The 16,500-nt window shown below is 55.8% G+C and overlaps 1 protein-coding gene across 2 annotated transcripts in view; it reads right to left on the reverse strand.

Annotated features, from left to right (window-relative positions):
* Positions 1-1,765: 1,765 nt before the first annotated feature.
* MED27 (mediator complex subunit 27) overlaps positions 1,766-16,500 on the reverse strand; it is a 194,228-nt gene continuing 179,493 nt past the window's right edge. The window contains exons 7-8 of one of the 2 annotated variants that reach the window (XM_047701271.1): positions 4,507-4,584; positions 1,766-2,360 (exon numbers count right to left, since the gene is read on the reverse strand). In XM_047701271.1, the coding sequence (XP_047557227.1) occupies positions 2,226-2,360; positions 4,507-4,584 (213 nt within the window). In that variant the 3' untranslated portion in view covers positions 1,766-2,225. Of the gene's footprint in view, positions 2,361-3,115; positions 3,797-4,506; positions 4,585-16,500 lie in introns of those variants that run through there. The other variant, XM_047701272.1, reaches the window with a different exon arrangement.

A 16,500-nucleotide genomic window follows, 5' to 3' on the forward strand; every position in this document is an offset into this window, starting at 1 on the left:
ATGGAAGGTATCCCTAAACATGACACAGAAAAAACAATGTCATTAAGTAGCAACTCCTGCTTGCCGGGGGCTCTGTCAAGCTGGCTCACTCTCTCCTGAACGCGGAGGTTGGCAGGAGTTAGATCCCCTGGTACCAACGGGGTCTGCTCAGGTCTGGTGCAGTCAGGATCTAAACAGTTAAAAATCCACATAGCCTTCTAGAAGGCCCTCTAGTTACTGTGATTTCACCAGCGGCTCCCTCCCCCCCACCCCACGCCCCCCATTTCAACACCTCTGACAGGTGCTGTCAGCCAGCTGGCGGTCATGACGTACTGTCATTTCCACGTGCTCCAACCTGGTCACAGCTGGTGATACTGTCCTCACTGCACATGACAACACACACTGGAGACCCGCGGCGGGGTGGGGGGGCCAGTCTATAAGCCATTTCAACGCCTTAGAAAGGATGGGCAGCAATGGGACAAGAGGTTGTCACAGACCCCACGTCCTCAATTCGGGATGTTCTCACAAAGCAACAAACAAGCGTCTTATGAGAATAAGAAGGGAAGAGACCCGCAAGCCGGCAAAGCTCTAGTCTGTCCCCTGCTCGACAAGGAGAGCCCAGGCAGGAGAAGCTGCCAGCCCCCTTGGAACAGATGAAAGACGTTTCAGAGCAACGAAAGGCTGGTGTGAGCGACTCCCGTGTCACACGGGATTCTCATGAAGGCCTGGGTCGTGGCTGAACTGGCAGCATGTTGCCTTTCTTAATGTTTCGTGAGGTCGTGGTGCCTCTCACGAGCGGTAACAGCTGGAATGGTATTTAGTCTGTAATCACTGGCTGTACGGAAGCGTTCTGGCTGCCTCTCATCACACCTCCCCAGACCGGGCACTGGAAGCATGCCCATCTCCTGGACGGGGTTCTCAGACTGTGGTCCCCAGCAGATTCCCCCAGGGGCTTGTTGACAATCAGACTGCTGGACCTCACCCCACGGCATCTTCTTCCATTGGTCTGGGGAGGGGCCTGAGGCTCCGTGCTTTTACTCAGCCCCAGGATGCTGCTGCTGGACCACACCCCGAGAGGCAGGGTCCTATCCTTTCCTCCTCACCAAATCCCCTTTGTCCTCAGCTCCTTTGAGCCTGGTGAAGGTAGGTGGGGAGGGCGCGAGCGGTACCAGCACACAGGGAAGAACCACCCATTCTCTGGACATCTCGAGAAGGCAGTGACTTGCTGGCATCTTCATAGCAAGGAGATGGTTGGGTTGGGAAAGCTCTAGAAAACTCCCCCTTCCTTCAAGACCCTCTCCAGGTCAACGTCTCTTCATATAAACAGATTACGGCTTTCCGTATTGGTGTCAAGGCTCTGCATGAACTGGGCCGGCATCTGTTCACAGTAATATTTAGGATAAAACATGGGACAAACAAGCCAGGCGTCCTTCTCATGCCTGCTTACATGTGTTCTAGCTGGTAACATGGGCAGATTCCTTCCTCTTTGGTACGTATGTGTGTTACTGCTTTAGCAGAAAGAAACGTGTGTGTGCTTTCTTCCTCAAAAAGAACAATCCATTTTGCAAACTGCAAAAACGTCTCTGAAATGGAGTATTTGCCAACACTATCCTCTCTCCTAAAAGCAAGAAGCAAGGAAATGTGTCCTCGGAAAGAACAATGTTTTAAACACAGACGTTACTAAGTGTTTTTGTTTTTTTTTTTTTCAAAAGGCCCAGATCCGCTCACATGTTCACTCAACTGAGTGCAGAAAGTGCTTTAAGAAATAGGAGACAAAGCCTTGTCTGGGATACGAAAGGTTTACTGCTTATTAAAAAAAAAAAAAATAAGTTACCAAACAAAGCCAAACACCCAGCGTGACAATATGCATGAACACGGGCTCATTTACGCGATAACGGCTCATGAAAATGACCTAGAACACAGACCCAGGAGAATCAATTCGCCAACGCTGCTAACATGCGACAAAGAACAGGCTGCATAACCGTCTTATTCTGAGTTCTAAAAAGGTCCTCTCTGCCTTCCATAAACCAGTGACAGTGTATAATTAGTCCCAAACACACGAGATGGAATCTGCCGGGGAAGCAGCTCCGCCTTAACGCAGGACTGCTTGACGGTCGGGGCAGAGCGTAGACCTGGGTGTGGGCCGTGAGGACAGGTCTGAGCCATCCTCTGACTGAGGGCTCGTCTGGGAAGGTGCTGGGTGGGGCCGACAGGCCCACCGGGCTGGGGCTGGGGCTGGGGCTGGGTCACTGTCGGCAGGTGTCGTGGAAGGCTTCGAGGGTTCGGAAATCCCTCCACGTCGGGGGAAGGCCATCTTGTAGAAACTTCCCGCAGCGCTGGCACGGGGCCTGGAACAGCTTTATGTAACTTCTTAACCAGGTCTAAAAAGAGAAGTGAGGAGAGAAAAGAAATGGGATCCGGGTGCTTCCAATGTCATCCTTCCTGTCAAGCCCAATGACCTCGAGGCCAGAGAACTCAAGTTGGCTGTGACCCAAAAGACGGCCCGTGATTTCAGAGAGCGTTGCACGCAGAGTCCACAAGGTCACAAGGCCGCTGATTCTCAGTTGTGGCGCTGCCCCAGGCACCCCCCACCCCTGCAGCTGAGGGTATTTTTAAAATAGGAATTCCTGCTCCCAGGGGCAGGAAGGGCTCCCCGGAGGAGCGGCCGTGCACTGGCGCACAGCCTGGGGCTCGGGGCCGCACACAACCACGTTTCAGTCCTGTGTCCCGTGACCCCTGAAGATGCGCACTGGTCCTCGCCTCGCTCCTGGCCGAGGAGCGGGCACGGACGCTGTGGAGGGAGACTCCGCGTCGATGACAGTGTTTGAACTCTCTACTGAGGTCAACATGCCTTCTTCTAATCTGATTTCAGAGGTCATCGCTCACTGTCACAATGAGGCCCGACGCACCTGGAGGAGGGCGGGGACACCCCGGTGCCACCGAATAACATAATAAGAGGTGAATACACACTCGAGTGGTTCAGAGTGCAGGGTTCTCCCGGGCGTCATACATAAGGATGAGACTCCCGTAACTCAATTCTCAAACTCAAGGAGATTTGCTACAAAAAAAAAAAAACCCAACCCAAACCCCACAACAACAGGCAAGCAAGTTAAGCAAGTTCTCACTGTGACAGGGGCACATGAATCTCATCCTTTAATGTCCTCCTGAATTATGTCGATAAGAGAAAATTGTTCTTTCAAGAGGGAGGTCGAGTTTATTGATACAAATCCTCTGTCTCCATCACAGCTGCCTTGGTGGTGGCCGACTGTGGCCCATCGCTGCCATCCCCCTTCCAACGGCCAGGTGGCCGAGGTTCTGGCTGTAAGTGCGCGGCGGTCGATGACCGTTCAGCTGGACTGTTGATCCTCCAGTGGCGACCAAAGCCAGAGCCTCCCCAAATCCCAGAGTCAGTTACCAAAGGGAAACTGGGCATGACAACATGTTAGGTTAAAAAGCAAGACCCTCGATCTGTCCAAAAAGGAAGAGCTCGCGGAGGCTGTTGGAGGACCATCCTCCCAATGCACGAGAGAGCCCCTCACGCGGCTCTGCCGTGCCCCCGGGGCTGCTCGCTCACCCCGCAGCGCCCTGAGGCTGATCAATAAGTCGGGCTTTTGTCTTCCAAGAAATGAACTGCGGGTTCGCTAAGAAGCTCACTTGCTGAGGCAAACTGACGTGATGACGGGGCTGAGCACTACTCCACCTGGCTGTCAACACTGATTTGGACTTGCTAACAGGTAGGTCTTCCAGTAGGTCTCTAACTGGCAGCCTTCCCAGCATGCACTGAGAAGGGAGCTTCAGCCGCAGCGAGAGAGGGAGCCCACCAAGGGGAGAGCACAAAGCCATGTCTGCACGATGTGGACACACACAGCGGCCATTCTGGCTGGAAGCACCGAGCTCAGGCTGACCGGGGGGTCCCATGGCAGACCTGGGCAGAGGCGTGCAGATGAGCCAGCCCCTGGGGCGGCGGCGGGCTCTGACCCACAGCGCTCGCTGACGTCGGCGGTGCCAATGTTCTGGTTCAATTTCAAGCTACTAGTGATCGAATAACCAGGTTGCAAAATTCTCGACATTTCACAAGGAGCCGATTCCAACGCACCAGTACAATGGCTGTCGGGCTGTTTTGGGGTCACTCCCCATCCTGAGCTCCACCCTGAGAATGTACATGTCTTGGGGGGCACTGCAGGAGTTGCCTTAGTCATTGGCACCTGCTCAGCGCCAAGCACAGGGCCTGGCATAGATGAGGCGCTCGATAAGTATCTACTGACTGAATCAATGTGGGTAGCTGTGTTGGGAGATCACTTCTGAAACCACCATTTGTTCAGCCTGACAGAGTACACCAGTTAATTAAGTGGGAAACGGATTCTCATAAATCCCTTCCCAGTGTAAAGAAAGCCTCAGTTCTCCAGGCCCGTCTCCCATGGCGAGGCCCCACGGCCCAGAGGAGGAACAGCTACCTTCTGAGCCGCCCGCTCTGACTTGGGGGGAGCCGAGGCTTTTGAAGGAGAAGTGCCTCCTGAGGCCACTTACCATGAAGGACCTGACCACGACGTCCGGCATCTGGGGCAGCTGGTAGTGCAGCAGGGCGGTGGTGGCGTGGTCTGTCACCTGGAACCAGGGACAATGACAGGGGTTAGAGGCCACTCCAAAGCAGCACGGAGAAAAGAAAACTAACGCGTTCCCTTTCTGTGATAAAGAGATCTGAAGGAAAGGGCATCTAAAACAAAATCTCAAGTACGAAAATCAGTGAACAAAGCTGGGGAGCAGGAGTGTTGCAGGCAGAGGACACCAAGCATTCAGGTCTGGAGGTAGGAGGAGCGAGTTCCAGCAACAACTGGAAACCGCAGCAGGGGGGAGGCGGGGATGTGCACCTGAGAGGAGGGCCATGGCCCACAGCCAGCGGAGGGGGGAAAGGCCAGCAGGCCCCAGAGATTTTTAGCTAAGTCACTGCAGGATGAGACTGCACGGATGCAAAGAAGCTTTTCCACCTGTCCACATTCGACTTCATCTTCACATTGGAACAACGTCCCCGGCGGGGAACTGGTCTTTCTGCTTCCTATAATTCTCATTCTGTCTCACAGTTTGTTGTCAGAGAGATTTTGGATTCCATCACTCAGAATCTGGCAATTTCTCATGATCTTTCCCTTGGGTCTCACAGTTCCTACTACCATTCCGAGGTGCCTTGCCACTCAAAATGTGGTTTTCTCTCCCTAAGCTGTGGCCCATTTTCAGCATCCTGGTGAGCCACACCCACTGTCTCCACACTCCAAGTGGAGGATTTATCAGCAGGGCTGAGGGCAAGACTGCTTTAGGCCTTCTAGAGGCAACCAGTGACCAGACAAGGCACTGTGGGCTTAAGCCCCCAACTACTTAATCTCTCTGGGTCTCAGTGTCCCTTCTGGAAAACAAAGGAGTAATCTAAGATCCCTTGTAGTTCTGAAATGTGACACCAGAAATTGCTAATGCCTGCCACGAATCAGCAAATTAATAAATAATATACCTGATTTGACAGTTGTTCAAAGTCCTGGTTTAGCTGACTGTCTTCAGTAGGATTCTTGTCATTATAAATGTTGTGGTTAAAAAACAAAATGAAACAAACAGTAAAACCCCATGTAAAATGTTCAACTCTGAGCAGGAGTAACATGGGTCTACCTGGTGTAGACTTCCCCAGTTTCTACATGTCCTCGGACACCATGTGATGTGCCAATGGACCTAAGCGGCAGGGGACAAAGCCGTCAAGTGGAAGGAACCCAGAGAGGCTGCTCCAGGCTCCACATGGTGAGTCTGCAAACGATCTAGTAGTCAGTCTAGCTGTGTCCACGCTCAAGGTCAGAGAGGCCACGCTCCAGACAGAGGACAGAGGCTCCCTAGCTTATAGAACCTGAGCCTCACTTCCCCTAAGTAAATGGCCGTGCGTGGGAAGCACCTCCCACCCAGCCAGGCTGCAGCCCTGCCTGTCTCCCCTCCCTTCTGCCCCTCTAGTCTCCGGACAAGCACTCTTTCCCTGCTGGACTTCCGTGGACTGTCTGGTGGGGGGAGAAGCCACAAGATGAATAACTCTGTGGGGTCAGGATCATGCCCATCTCGTACATGCTACATCCCCAAGGCCTAGAACACCGCCCAGCACCCAGCAGCTGCTCAATAAATACATATTTGTTGGATCAAGAAATAAACTTAAAAACGCCCACTCACCAAAGGCCACCTACCAGGAACACCTGTGCTGACTTTCTTGGAAACATAAGCTACAGGTCACATATCCAACACTGCTGAGAAATTGTTACCCAAGTGACTTTCAGATAAGAGGTACTTATCCTTCCAAGTGCAGACTGTTTTTATTTTAAGCATTTCTGACAGACAGCTTTCTAAAATGAGCAATGCTTTTTTTTTTTTTTAAACAGTAGTAATGATAACTTGGCAAGATGGTGGGTGGTGATCGTGGGGTGAAATTATGGCCATAAAAACACAGCAAAGCAAACTGGGCCCCATGGCCCCTGAGCTCGGAGGCTGCTTCCTGCCCACCCAGACCCATCGCTAAATAAAACCAACCACCCGTGCACATGCCATTTTGTGGAACATTTACGAAAGAGAGTTTCTGGAGAATTCTTTCTCCAGCCCCTGCTATTTACTTTACAATGCTTCTAACAAGCCCTGCCCCCCATGTCGGTGCTGTCATAGCTTCGAAGCCAGGCTAGCTGCTCGCCGGCGGCATGCTGTCCCCTAGTTAGGGGTGCGCTCCTTTCCGCAGATGTGGAGAGCTCATCACTAGTCCCAGGAGTCCCCTGGGACGGGGCTAGATCTGTCCACTTCAGCAGACCAGCAACTGTCCTGGGGCCAAATTCCCCAGTCACACTGGCTGTCCAGAGGCCACGGCCCAGGTTGGCCTGCTTTGTTTGGCTGCACGTTTTCTTTGCTCTTCTTTGTAGAATTTGTAACAGGAAACATTGTATATGCCCAACATATAAAATTCGGCAGCACACTGGAAGTTAACTGAGGTGGGTGTACTCTGCTTCTCATTTTGAAGAGGAGGAGATGGAGACTTCCAGAAGTTGGGCAGGCGGCTGCTCACACAGCTGGGGAGGGGCAGTGGGGGCCCCAAGCCTGGACCACCCCTCCCAACCCGGCCGGCAATGCAGGTTCTGGAAAAGGCACAGGCCCCAGGGGCCCGGGCATCGTCTGCCTCGAGTCCCAGCCCAGTGAAGTCCTCAGTGCACCAGAGGCCCGATGAGAAGCCCAGGTCAGGAGATGTGCAAACGTGGCTGCTGGACAGCTGGGCACTTGAGAGCAGAACAACCAACCGAATGGACCAGAAAATCCTCTGGGTCCTGCTCCAGATCCAGCTTAGTGCTCTTTGGCCTCTGGCTCCTGGAGAGGGTGCCTCATTAGTTTCTCTATTAGTAGGCTGGGAATCCGGCCCAATTTAGCCACTTTTTCACAAGGTCCAGTACAGACTACTCCTTTATATTGCCAAACGGTGGCAGTTTTTTCTTGTGCTGATATGATCATTTAATTTCCCCACTTTCCCATCACAAATGACAGACATCTTACTAGAAGGAGACAGAACTGACAGATTTGTTGTATTTTCTCTCTCTTCCTCACAAACTCCTCCACTACTAGTTTTGGGTTTCTTGTGGCCAAACTCCAAAGCACCAGGCTCATCCACGGCTGCAGAGTGTGGGGAAAACTCACCTGCGATGGTCCTCCTTTCTGTCAAGCATTCTACCTTCACTGTTTTCTTGTTTTAAATTTTTCAATAACGAAGTTTTTTTTGTTGTTGTTTTGTTTTGTGTTTTGCTCAGCATCCAAGATTTTGAAGAAAAAAAAAAATACCAGGCTGGGAGGCAACAAAAACATCTTGCTATTAACCAATTTAATTTAAATCTACTCTGTGCCAGCCCAGCCAAAGCTTGGGCCCCACCATAATGGCCCCAAAGTAAGGTACAGCTCCCGGGATTCCACTGGGAGATCAAAGCCACCCTGCCCGGTGGGGGAGGCAGAGGAAGGGCACTAATGCTTCCCGAAGGGGAGGCCATTCATCCCTCCAGTGAGTGCGGTTAGGAAAGCCCTGAGAACAGATCAAAGCAGACCTCAAGCTGAGCAGTGGCAAGGGAAGGAGGAGCAAAATAACAACAGACCAGCAAGACAGGGGACCCCCCTAGAGAAAAGCAGAAGGGACCAGATGCCAGGTCAGCAGCGAGGGCAGGAGAAGTCCAGGCACAGAGGGACCGGGCCACTCAGGAAGCAGTGGGCGGGGCGCCCCGTGGGCGCAGTCGGTAGAGGGTGCAACTCTTGATCCCGGGACTGTGAGTTTGAGCCCCCCGCTCTGGGGGCAGAACTTATTTAAAAATAATAAAGCCGAAAAGCAGTGAGCAGACGGCCACACAGGGGCTCTGCCGCCGAGAGCTGTCCCTTTCCACTTCCGGGCGAGGACCACGGCGGACGCCGGGGCTCGGTGTGGGGCGCCCTCCCCCGGCCGGCTCACTGCCGGTGGGTTCCTGAGGAGGGTGACTCCCCCGCGGCCATCACGGATCTGAGGGGCCTTATCAGTCTCCCCGTCAGCCTCCTCTTCCTCCTCTGCCAACCAGGGCTTCCCGAAATTCTCTCCGCAGCTCAGCCTGGCAGCGAAGGTCTTCAGGCGCCCAGACGGGCGGGGAACTAAGCTCCCGGGGGGAGAGGAACCTTTCAAGAGCCCTTGGAACAGCTGCCGGTCAACGCGCTGCTGCCGGAGATGCCGGTCACAACAGGCTCCTGAAGCTCCTGCACCATAGCGTGCGCGAGGAGCTTCTGCCGTCTTCAGCCCGAGAGCGGGACGGTGCGCGGGACATCACGGGTCACGTCAGCCGAAGGCAAAGCGGAGCTGCCTGCCGCGGGGGCGCAGCCGCGCTCGAGGTGGTCCGCACCACCCGGCGTGGCAGGAGTCTGCGCGGGCTGAGCGCGGTCTGCTACGTTCTAGCCGCAGGGCCTCGGACAGGGTTCAGTGGCCGGGGCAGGGAAGGCACTAGAACAGCAGCACCCGCCCTGCCGTGGGTCTTCCGGGCGTTCTCTGGCCCCATCCTCACGGCCACGGCGGGAGGGCGCTGTGATGAGCCCGCCCGTTCCGAGAGAGGAAGGGGTCCCGGGAGGTCAAGTGTCCGGCCGCTCGAGCAGCTCCAGAGCCGCACAGCAGGCGCCTGCGCCCCGACAGAGGCCGCAGGGGTGCGGAGAGGCGGCACACCCAGGCCACCCCCTCCCTACAAGGGAAGGGCCCTCGGGTCTCGGGGAGGCAGGACTCGGTGCCCAGCTCTTGCCACCCACAAGGCTCTCCCTCTGCCTCTCGCCCCCTGTCACAGCCCCGGCGCCTATCCCACTGGGCCCCCCCGGTCTCTGGGTTGAGTCTCCCTGCCACGCAGAATGAGGGGGGACGGGGCAAACTTTTGAGAGCTGGCAGCATCCGGTCGGCGAGCACACGTTAATGAAGGGAAATCCAAAGAACGTTGTGAAACCCTCTGCTACCCAGAGGGGTTCCTCTGTTACATTTGGCACATCAAGTCCAAATTCATCTTCCCACTGGTGGCCTCTGGCCAGCTGCGGGGCCGAGAGCACAGGGCTGGGGCCGGCAGGGCTACTTTCTGCTGAAGGTCATGGCGACCGCAAAGACTGTGCTTAACCTGTCGGGGAAGAACACAGGACGGAGAGGTGACAAACAGAGTCGGCGAGACACAGAGAGGGCAAAAACTCTCAACATGCTATCACTCCTCAGCAGTTTCCTCTTCTAAAAAGACAGTCCGTGCTGCAGATCTTTCTCGACTCACGATGGCGTTAAGCTGGAGATGCAGCCGATACACGTCACCCGGGCCTCGCTCACACGTGCTCCGAGCGCTCTCGCTCGCCTACAGCCGGGCACTCGTCTCACACAAAGCCGATTTTATAATGAAACGCAGGGTGTCTGATGTAACGTACTGAGAGCGCCACACAGAGACGCCGTCAGCGGGCAGTGGGGGGTCGGTGGCCCTCATGAAGGCGGGGCTGGCCGAGGGCGGCTGCCGCCAGCTTCACGAGACAGGATCATATCCCTCGCTCATCGCTAGCTTGAGACCCAGACTCCAACTTGGAAGTACTGTTTCTAATGAATGTGTGTTGCTTTCGCACCCTGTAAGGGCGGAAGATCCTAAGTTGAGCCTTTGTGAGTCAGGGAGCGGCTGCACTGCATTATTTGGTGGCCCGGGACCTGTCCTCAGGGGTTCCTGGGCTCCCCAAGGGTGTAGGCATCACCCTGCCTGTGTGTGGCCTTCCAGGCCGGGGCGGAGGGCTCGAAGAGCAGCCGAGGCGAGGAGCACAGAGGTGAGGCCGTGCGGGGGGGGGCGGCACCACCCCTCAGCTTCTAAAAGGGAGTCCAGGCTGGGGGCCAGGATGTGTGTGGTTACAAAGCTCCCCAAGGTGACTGTGACGTCAGTAGGACTAGGGACTGCAGATGAATGGGCCACTGCAGGCCACTGCCTGCTTCCCACCAGCAGGGCGAGGGCTGCGGCCAGTGGCGCTGAGCCGGCTCTGGGCTCTGGCAGTGACACCGCGCTTCCTATTGCGACGGGCCGATGGCACAGAGCCAAGTGTTTGCCAGCACACGGCCCATGGGGCCCGAGGCCACCCCCACTAAGCCAGCAATGCTGAGGCTTCTATTAAAAGTGTGTCCCACAAGATGAATAGGGAAAGTAAAATGCCCAAGTGTTTAGGAGTTGCTTATTTAAAAGAGAAGCCTGGTAGAGGCCCAGATTCCGGCTTCCCTCCAGCCAATACCTGTGTCTACTTCCTCCGAAGAGAACGTTCTCTGGGCCTACATTAACATAACCAAAGGCAGCGTGCTGGGAAAGGTGATGTGCAGCTGTCAGGAGACAGGGTTCAGTCCTGGATTCATCGCTAATTATCTGGGTGACCTTGGCCGCTTCACTCTCCCGCTGGCCCTGGTAGAGGAGCTCGAGGCTGGATCACTGGCAGCCCTGGGTCTAGGTTTTCAGTGGACACCGCTGCAGGGCCTGGCTGCACGGCCTGAGGGCACATCCCGGCGGAGTTCCACCCTCAGGCCAACCAGCGGTGACATTAAAGCCCTTTGTTCTAACAAAAAGGACGAGCCCATCTGCCCCACTCCAGGAACCCACCCACTGCCTGATGTGTGTGACCTACCACCTCAGCCTCTAGTTACCGAGAGCTGGGAGAACCCAGCTCAGAACCAGGGAGACCGGCAGCGCGGAGCAGCTCTTGGTGCTAGAAGCCTCCCAGATGGGCTTCAAAGAGGCACCAACCAAACACAGGCCACTTGGTTGTACCCACGCGACAAATCAAAGAATAAAAATGAACTTTCACTCACTGGATGGGCTCGAATGCTCCACAAGGAGATCAGCCCAAGAGCTTCGGGTCTCTACTCAGGGTTCCGCCAAGGACAGACCCACCCTTAAGGAGAGGGCCACTGGAAACATCATGGAATGAGAATTTTCAGCAGTCAAAGATGTGAACCTTGTGTGCTAAACGTTTCAAGAGACCGTGATCCCTGCCAGCAACACAGCTCCAAGGAGGAGCACTGGCTTTATGAAGAATCTGTAAAACCAGCCCCAGAAGTACTCATTCCGTGACAAGAGAAGCCATCATGATTTCAAAATGGGAATGCTATGAAGTCAGTCCTGACAGTGCTGGGGGGCAGGGGGCTGGGGGTGATGGGGATGGGGGCAGGGACATGCCTCTAAAAGTGGGGTAAAAGTGCAGTAGAGTGGAGGCAGGCGTTTTCATTTTTATCATGCGGCCCTAGTCTCCAATCTGCGCCCTGGATTTGTATGCCGCGGGTTTGCCAGGCCGGGAGGCCCGCGGAGGAAGCGTCACAGTCTGGGGGCACTGGGGATTACTTAGACAAGATCAGTACTTCCCTCTCTCCCCGATGAAGGGGCCACCGGCATGGGCTTTGCAGGGCTTCTAACTATCCCCCAGAGCCTGGCGACGCGGCTGGGGTGAGAGCAGAAGCCGGGCTGTCCGGGAGGGAACAGGTGGGCACGGGCCCTGCTGCTTCACTGCGCTGGGAAAGTGGCCACCGTTTCAAGATCAAGCTCTGTGTGAGGAGGGTGAGACCTTGTCTATAAAGTACCGAACACAGCCTGTGGCGCATGCCAGGGCCTCCGTAAAGGTGTCTTTTTTCTGGTTTGAGGGTTTCACTCCAATCTCTTTAGAGCTGCAGCCAAGATGCACGGACACCCTGAAGGAGATCCCCTGAGAAGAGTGCGGCCTCCGGAGGCCGAGCAATGACAGCCCCCAGCATCTGCAGGGAACTTGGAAACACCACAGAAAGGCGCGTGAGGGCCTGGATGACCGGGTCCCGGCTTTGTCACCCACAAGCCCATGACACGCTCCCACCCTGCCAGCTGCCCCAAGGATTCCTCTTCCCAAACCTGCTTTCCCGACTGCTCTGTGCTCAAGCTCGGGGATGCTCCTCCCCTGAATTCCTTCTGTCCCTGTGCCTGTTCCCCAGCAGCACCTGTGGGCGGCCCAGCCCTGTGCTGGCCTGACTGGGCCCAGGAGCCCGGCCTCACCCCGGCTGTGCTCTCTGTGAGGATGAGGCCGTGCTGGGCTTGTGTGGCCTCCTTGGGCCTGGCTCAGGGCGTCCACGGGGAGGACAGTGCTAAAAAATGTGGCTCCACGCTGACGCCACTCACTGGGTGGCACGAGTAAGCGAGCGCTAAGGCGGGGTTCTACGCTTTCATTTTTGGCCAGCGGTGTTAGGGGAGCAGATCGAAAGGGGATTTGGGAGTGGGAAAAGCTGAGGTCATGGGGCGCGGTGGGGAGGAGGGCCTGGATGAACAGGGAAAGCCCAGGGTGGCCATGAGGGAATTCTCCAGAGTCCTGACCAGCCTCATTCTGCCGAAGCCCTTGTGCGGGGCTGAGAGGAGCTGCACACACGAGGTCCTTGACATTTCCCAGGATTAAGGAATTAAAGCTCTTCATTTAGAGGAATGAAAAAAAGTTCAACGCTTTCCAGATGGTAAAATGCCAGATTCTGTTGCTGGCTGCCAGCAAAGTCCAAGCCCCAAAGATACCTGAACTGTTCTGTACCCACTTGGTGTGATGTTATTTTCTGTAGGAACAGCCTCGCAGTTAGAGAAACACATCCAGAGACATCTGGGCTCCCAAGAAAATCCAGACAATCCCACCTACTTCTCTACCAAAGCCAAGGCAACCGCAGGGGAAAGAACCCGGTGTGCAGAGCACGGAGGGAGCCCTGCCTGCGGCCTTGTGCCCGGGCACTCCTGGACGGGGCAAACAGGCTGTCAGTGGGAACGGGGACTGGACAATGTTGGGTGGCCAGGCTTCCCTGAGGCTGTTGCTGGATTCTGACCTGGGGTATCCCGAGGCTCGCTCGTGCGAGCCCTCAGGAAGACATGAGCTCCAGAGTCGAGACTGACTCCTCCTACGGCAGAGCGCCACGAACCAGCAGGTGGGCCCGGGCTTTCCTGTTCCACCCTAACTGTGGAACTGGGTATGTGTGCGGACCTGAGCAAGGCTGTCTCGGTCATTACCACGATCAGCGGTGGTGAGGGAGCCTTGCCGAGGAAGGTAGTGGGGTATCGTCAAGGGGAAAATCAGCGATCCAATCTATTCTGGGCTTGGAAGCGTGTGAATATTCAAACTTGCCCTTGAAGACAGACAGTGGTGACAGAAGGCATCCAGCAGTAGGGGTGCGGTGATCCCCGCCAGCCGTTCTTGGTACCCACGGCCCCCGGGGTTGACACTCCCCAACAAGCATTCTCGCTCTCCTTCTGCCTTCCAAACCTGGTCAGTACAGCCTGGCTGCCAGCTTAGGAAAGGCCGCCACTGGGGATGTCCCTGGGATTGTCTGCCTCCTCTCCCTCCTTGAAATGCATCAACAGCTTGATGACACTGGGCTCCCACAGGCCCCCTCCCGCATCATCCCCGCCTGCTGTCGGCCCACCGACCCTCACACTGCTGAGGGGTGCCCTCGGTTTCCTCTGTCTGGGAGCGCCAAGACACACTAGTGAGGCGGCCACGGGAATCATGGAAACGTGGCACCGACTGCCGCCATATCTGATCTAAAAACATTACATTCTCCTCCTTGAGAAAAGTTAACCAGCATTTAAAGAGAAAAGAGCACTTTTAGAGTGACGGTATCGGGAAAAAGTAGAGGCCCCTTCTACAACTTGAAAGAACCCCTTTTTTGGAGGCTGCAGAATCTTTGTAGGCGTGGGGGCCCCTGCTGACGGCCTCCCAGAAGGAGGATGCTGAGCGAGGGCAAGGACAGAGATGTGGCGCTGGGACTTCGAGCTCTGGCCACAGCCGTCGGCGCTGCCAGGTCTACGTGGCAGTTCAGGGGGCCTGAGGCAAGGCGTGTACACGGGGCGGAGGGACGCAGCTTGGACGTCAGAGACGGAGACTGGAAGTCACTGCTGCGTCTCTTCAGCGACGTGCAACGCTGTGGCAGGCACACACGCTCCGGTGACACCCGCCACACGGCCTCCTCCCGGAGAGCTGGTCCCGTCCTCCGGGAGCCAACCTTGGTTGGGACGGCTCCCTTTCCTGGGGCCTGGGACTAGTGACAAGTGGGTCTATCATGTACTACCCGGGCGGGCACTCAACCTGTGGGGAGTAACCAACGGATCCCCGACTTCAGAGCAATGACTCTCCTGCAGATGACTCTGTCTCTTGCGTGGAAAAGGCCCAGGTGGCTACTCGGGTCAATGCCCCCCGCCTCGACAAAGTCTGTGTGAGGCCAAGGTTGGTCTTTGTCTCTGAGAATGAACCAGTGAGGGAGGGCACGAGGAAGCAGATGGAGTGCTCTCCGCCACCAGACGACCCACCCGTCCACAGTGAAGTTCTGATGGCCCAGCCCCGAGAGGGCTGCTCTCCCCACCACGAAGCCTCTGGAACGACGACTCTGGGCTCCGAGCCGGACGTGCACGGGCGAGCACGCTTGTGCAGGGGACGCGCTGGTCCCCTGGTACTGCCTGTCCCGTCTCCACCTGCCCGTCTGCAACTACGCACACGGACGCCCTCTTTCCTCAGCCTCCCCGCCAGGACTTAACGCAGTAAGGAGCTGCAGACTTGCTCTCCCTCTCCCCAAGTTCCTGGATGAAAATGCACAGTACTGTGAAATGAAGAGGTTAAAGATCAAAACGGTGACTGCCCCCGCAGAGTTTAAATGTCAGAAAAATACGAACACGCCTGAAACCCTTCCTGCCTCTTTGTGCTTCTGTCCTTTCAGACAGCCCCCCTATTTCTAAGTCCCATTCTCAGAGTCTGCTCTGCTGGACACGCTGGCTATAAAAAGCCTCTTCACCCTAGGACCAAGTGCACAGAGTCTCCCAGGCTCCGAAGTAAATGACAGAGCCTGTCGGCAGCCGCGGCCCCACAGCAAGCTGTCCCCAGCCCTCCGCCGCTCCCCTGCGCCCGGGGAAGGGGTCTAATGAGGAAGAGGGAGAGGGCTTGCTGACAGTCCCGGCTGCAGACAAAAGGCAGGCCACATTTCGTATCACGTGGTGGGATCTGCGACAGGACCTCATGAGCTTGTCTCTGACCCAGGGAGTCCCGCGTGCACGGCCGAGGACAATGTGACAGGTGTGCTTTCATTCTCTTAGCTCCCGACATTCTCTTCCAGGGACGAAAAGGCAGCGGAAGCGCAGGTGGGCTGTGAGGCAGCCTTCCTCCCACCCCCTTGCTTTGTCACATCGAGGGGAAAGACCTGGGAGGGGTCCCACCTTCCCAGCAGGCATCTCTCTGCGGCGGCCACCGCAGCTGCTTGTGGGCAGGGAAACCCGCAGTCTGCAGAAACTGCGACCACACAATAACCACCAAAGAAAGGAGGTCCTGGGGTTCTATACCAGAGCAATGCCGGGAGTGCGCTCCTCCAACTGTGCGGGGAGGGCTGTGCCGGTGGCCCAAGACTCCTGACGCCGGCACTGATCGCCATGGCGAGCACATTCGGGAACTCTGTTCTGCTGGAGAGATCCCTTCTCATCAATGGCCAAGGATCCTCCTTGACCATGTCAGTGTGTTCTGAGTGACCATGTCACGTCCCTGCTATTTCAGACAATGCAGACAACTAGGGCTCCCCTGCCTGGTGTCCGTGCACGGGTGTGAGCAGACAGACGACGGGCAGGGGGAATGCTTACCACAGTGCTCTCAGTGTCTCCGTGGGAAACGCTACCAGTAACATCGATCGGGACACCCACAATTTAAGTGGGTGGACAAGAAGCAAATAGGGTTCTGAGAAAAAGCTGAGACTAAAAAGCAGAGTTTAGAAATGCTGCCAACTAATCTTTTTCTTTTGGCATTTTGGGTTGGCAATGCTAATCACTGTCCCATGTATCGCACCAGCTTTGTTTTCATGGCATGGTCTGTCCTCTGTCCACCAACGCGGCCTGAGACTAAAAGAAAAATAAGCACGGACTGCCCTGCCTCTTCGTGAGGCCACCCTAGTGTCCTCCGTCCTCCCCACCAGTGTTTTCCGCACGCGTGTGACTTTTTCTTTAAACAAAATCCCAAACCTCTTCCATGTGA

This window comes from Lutra lutra, chromosome 13 (genome assembly GCF_902655055.1).
Source record: "Lutra lutra chromosome 13, mLutLut1.2, whole genome shotgun sequence".
NCBI lineage: Eukaryota > Metazoa > Chordata > Mammalia > Carnivora > Mustelidae > Lutra > Lutra lutra.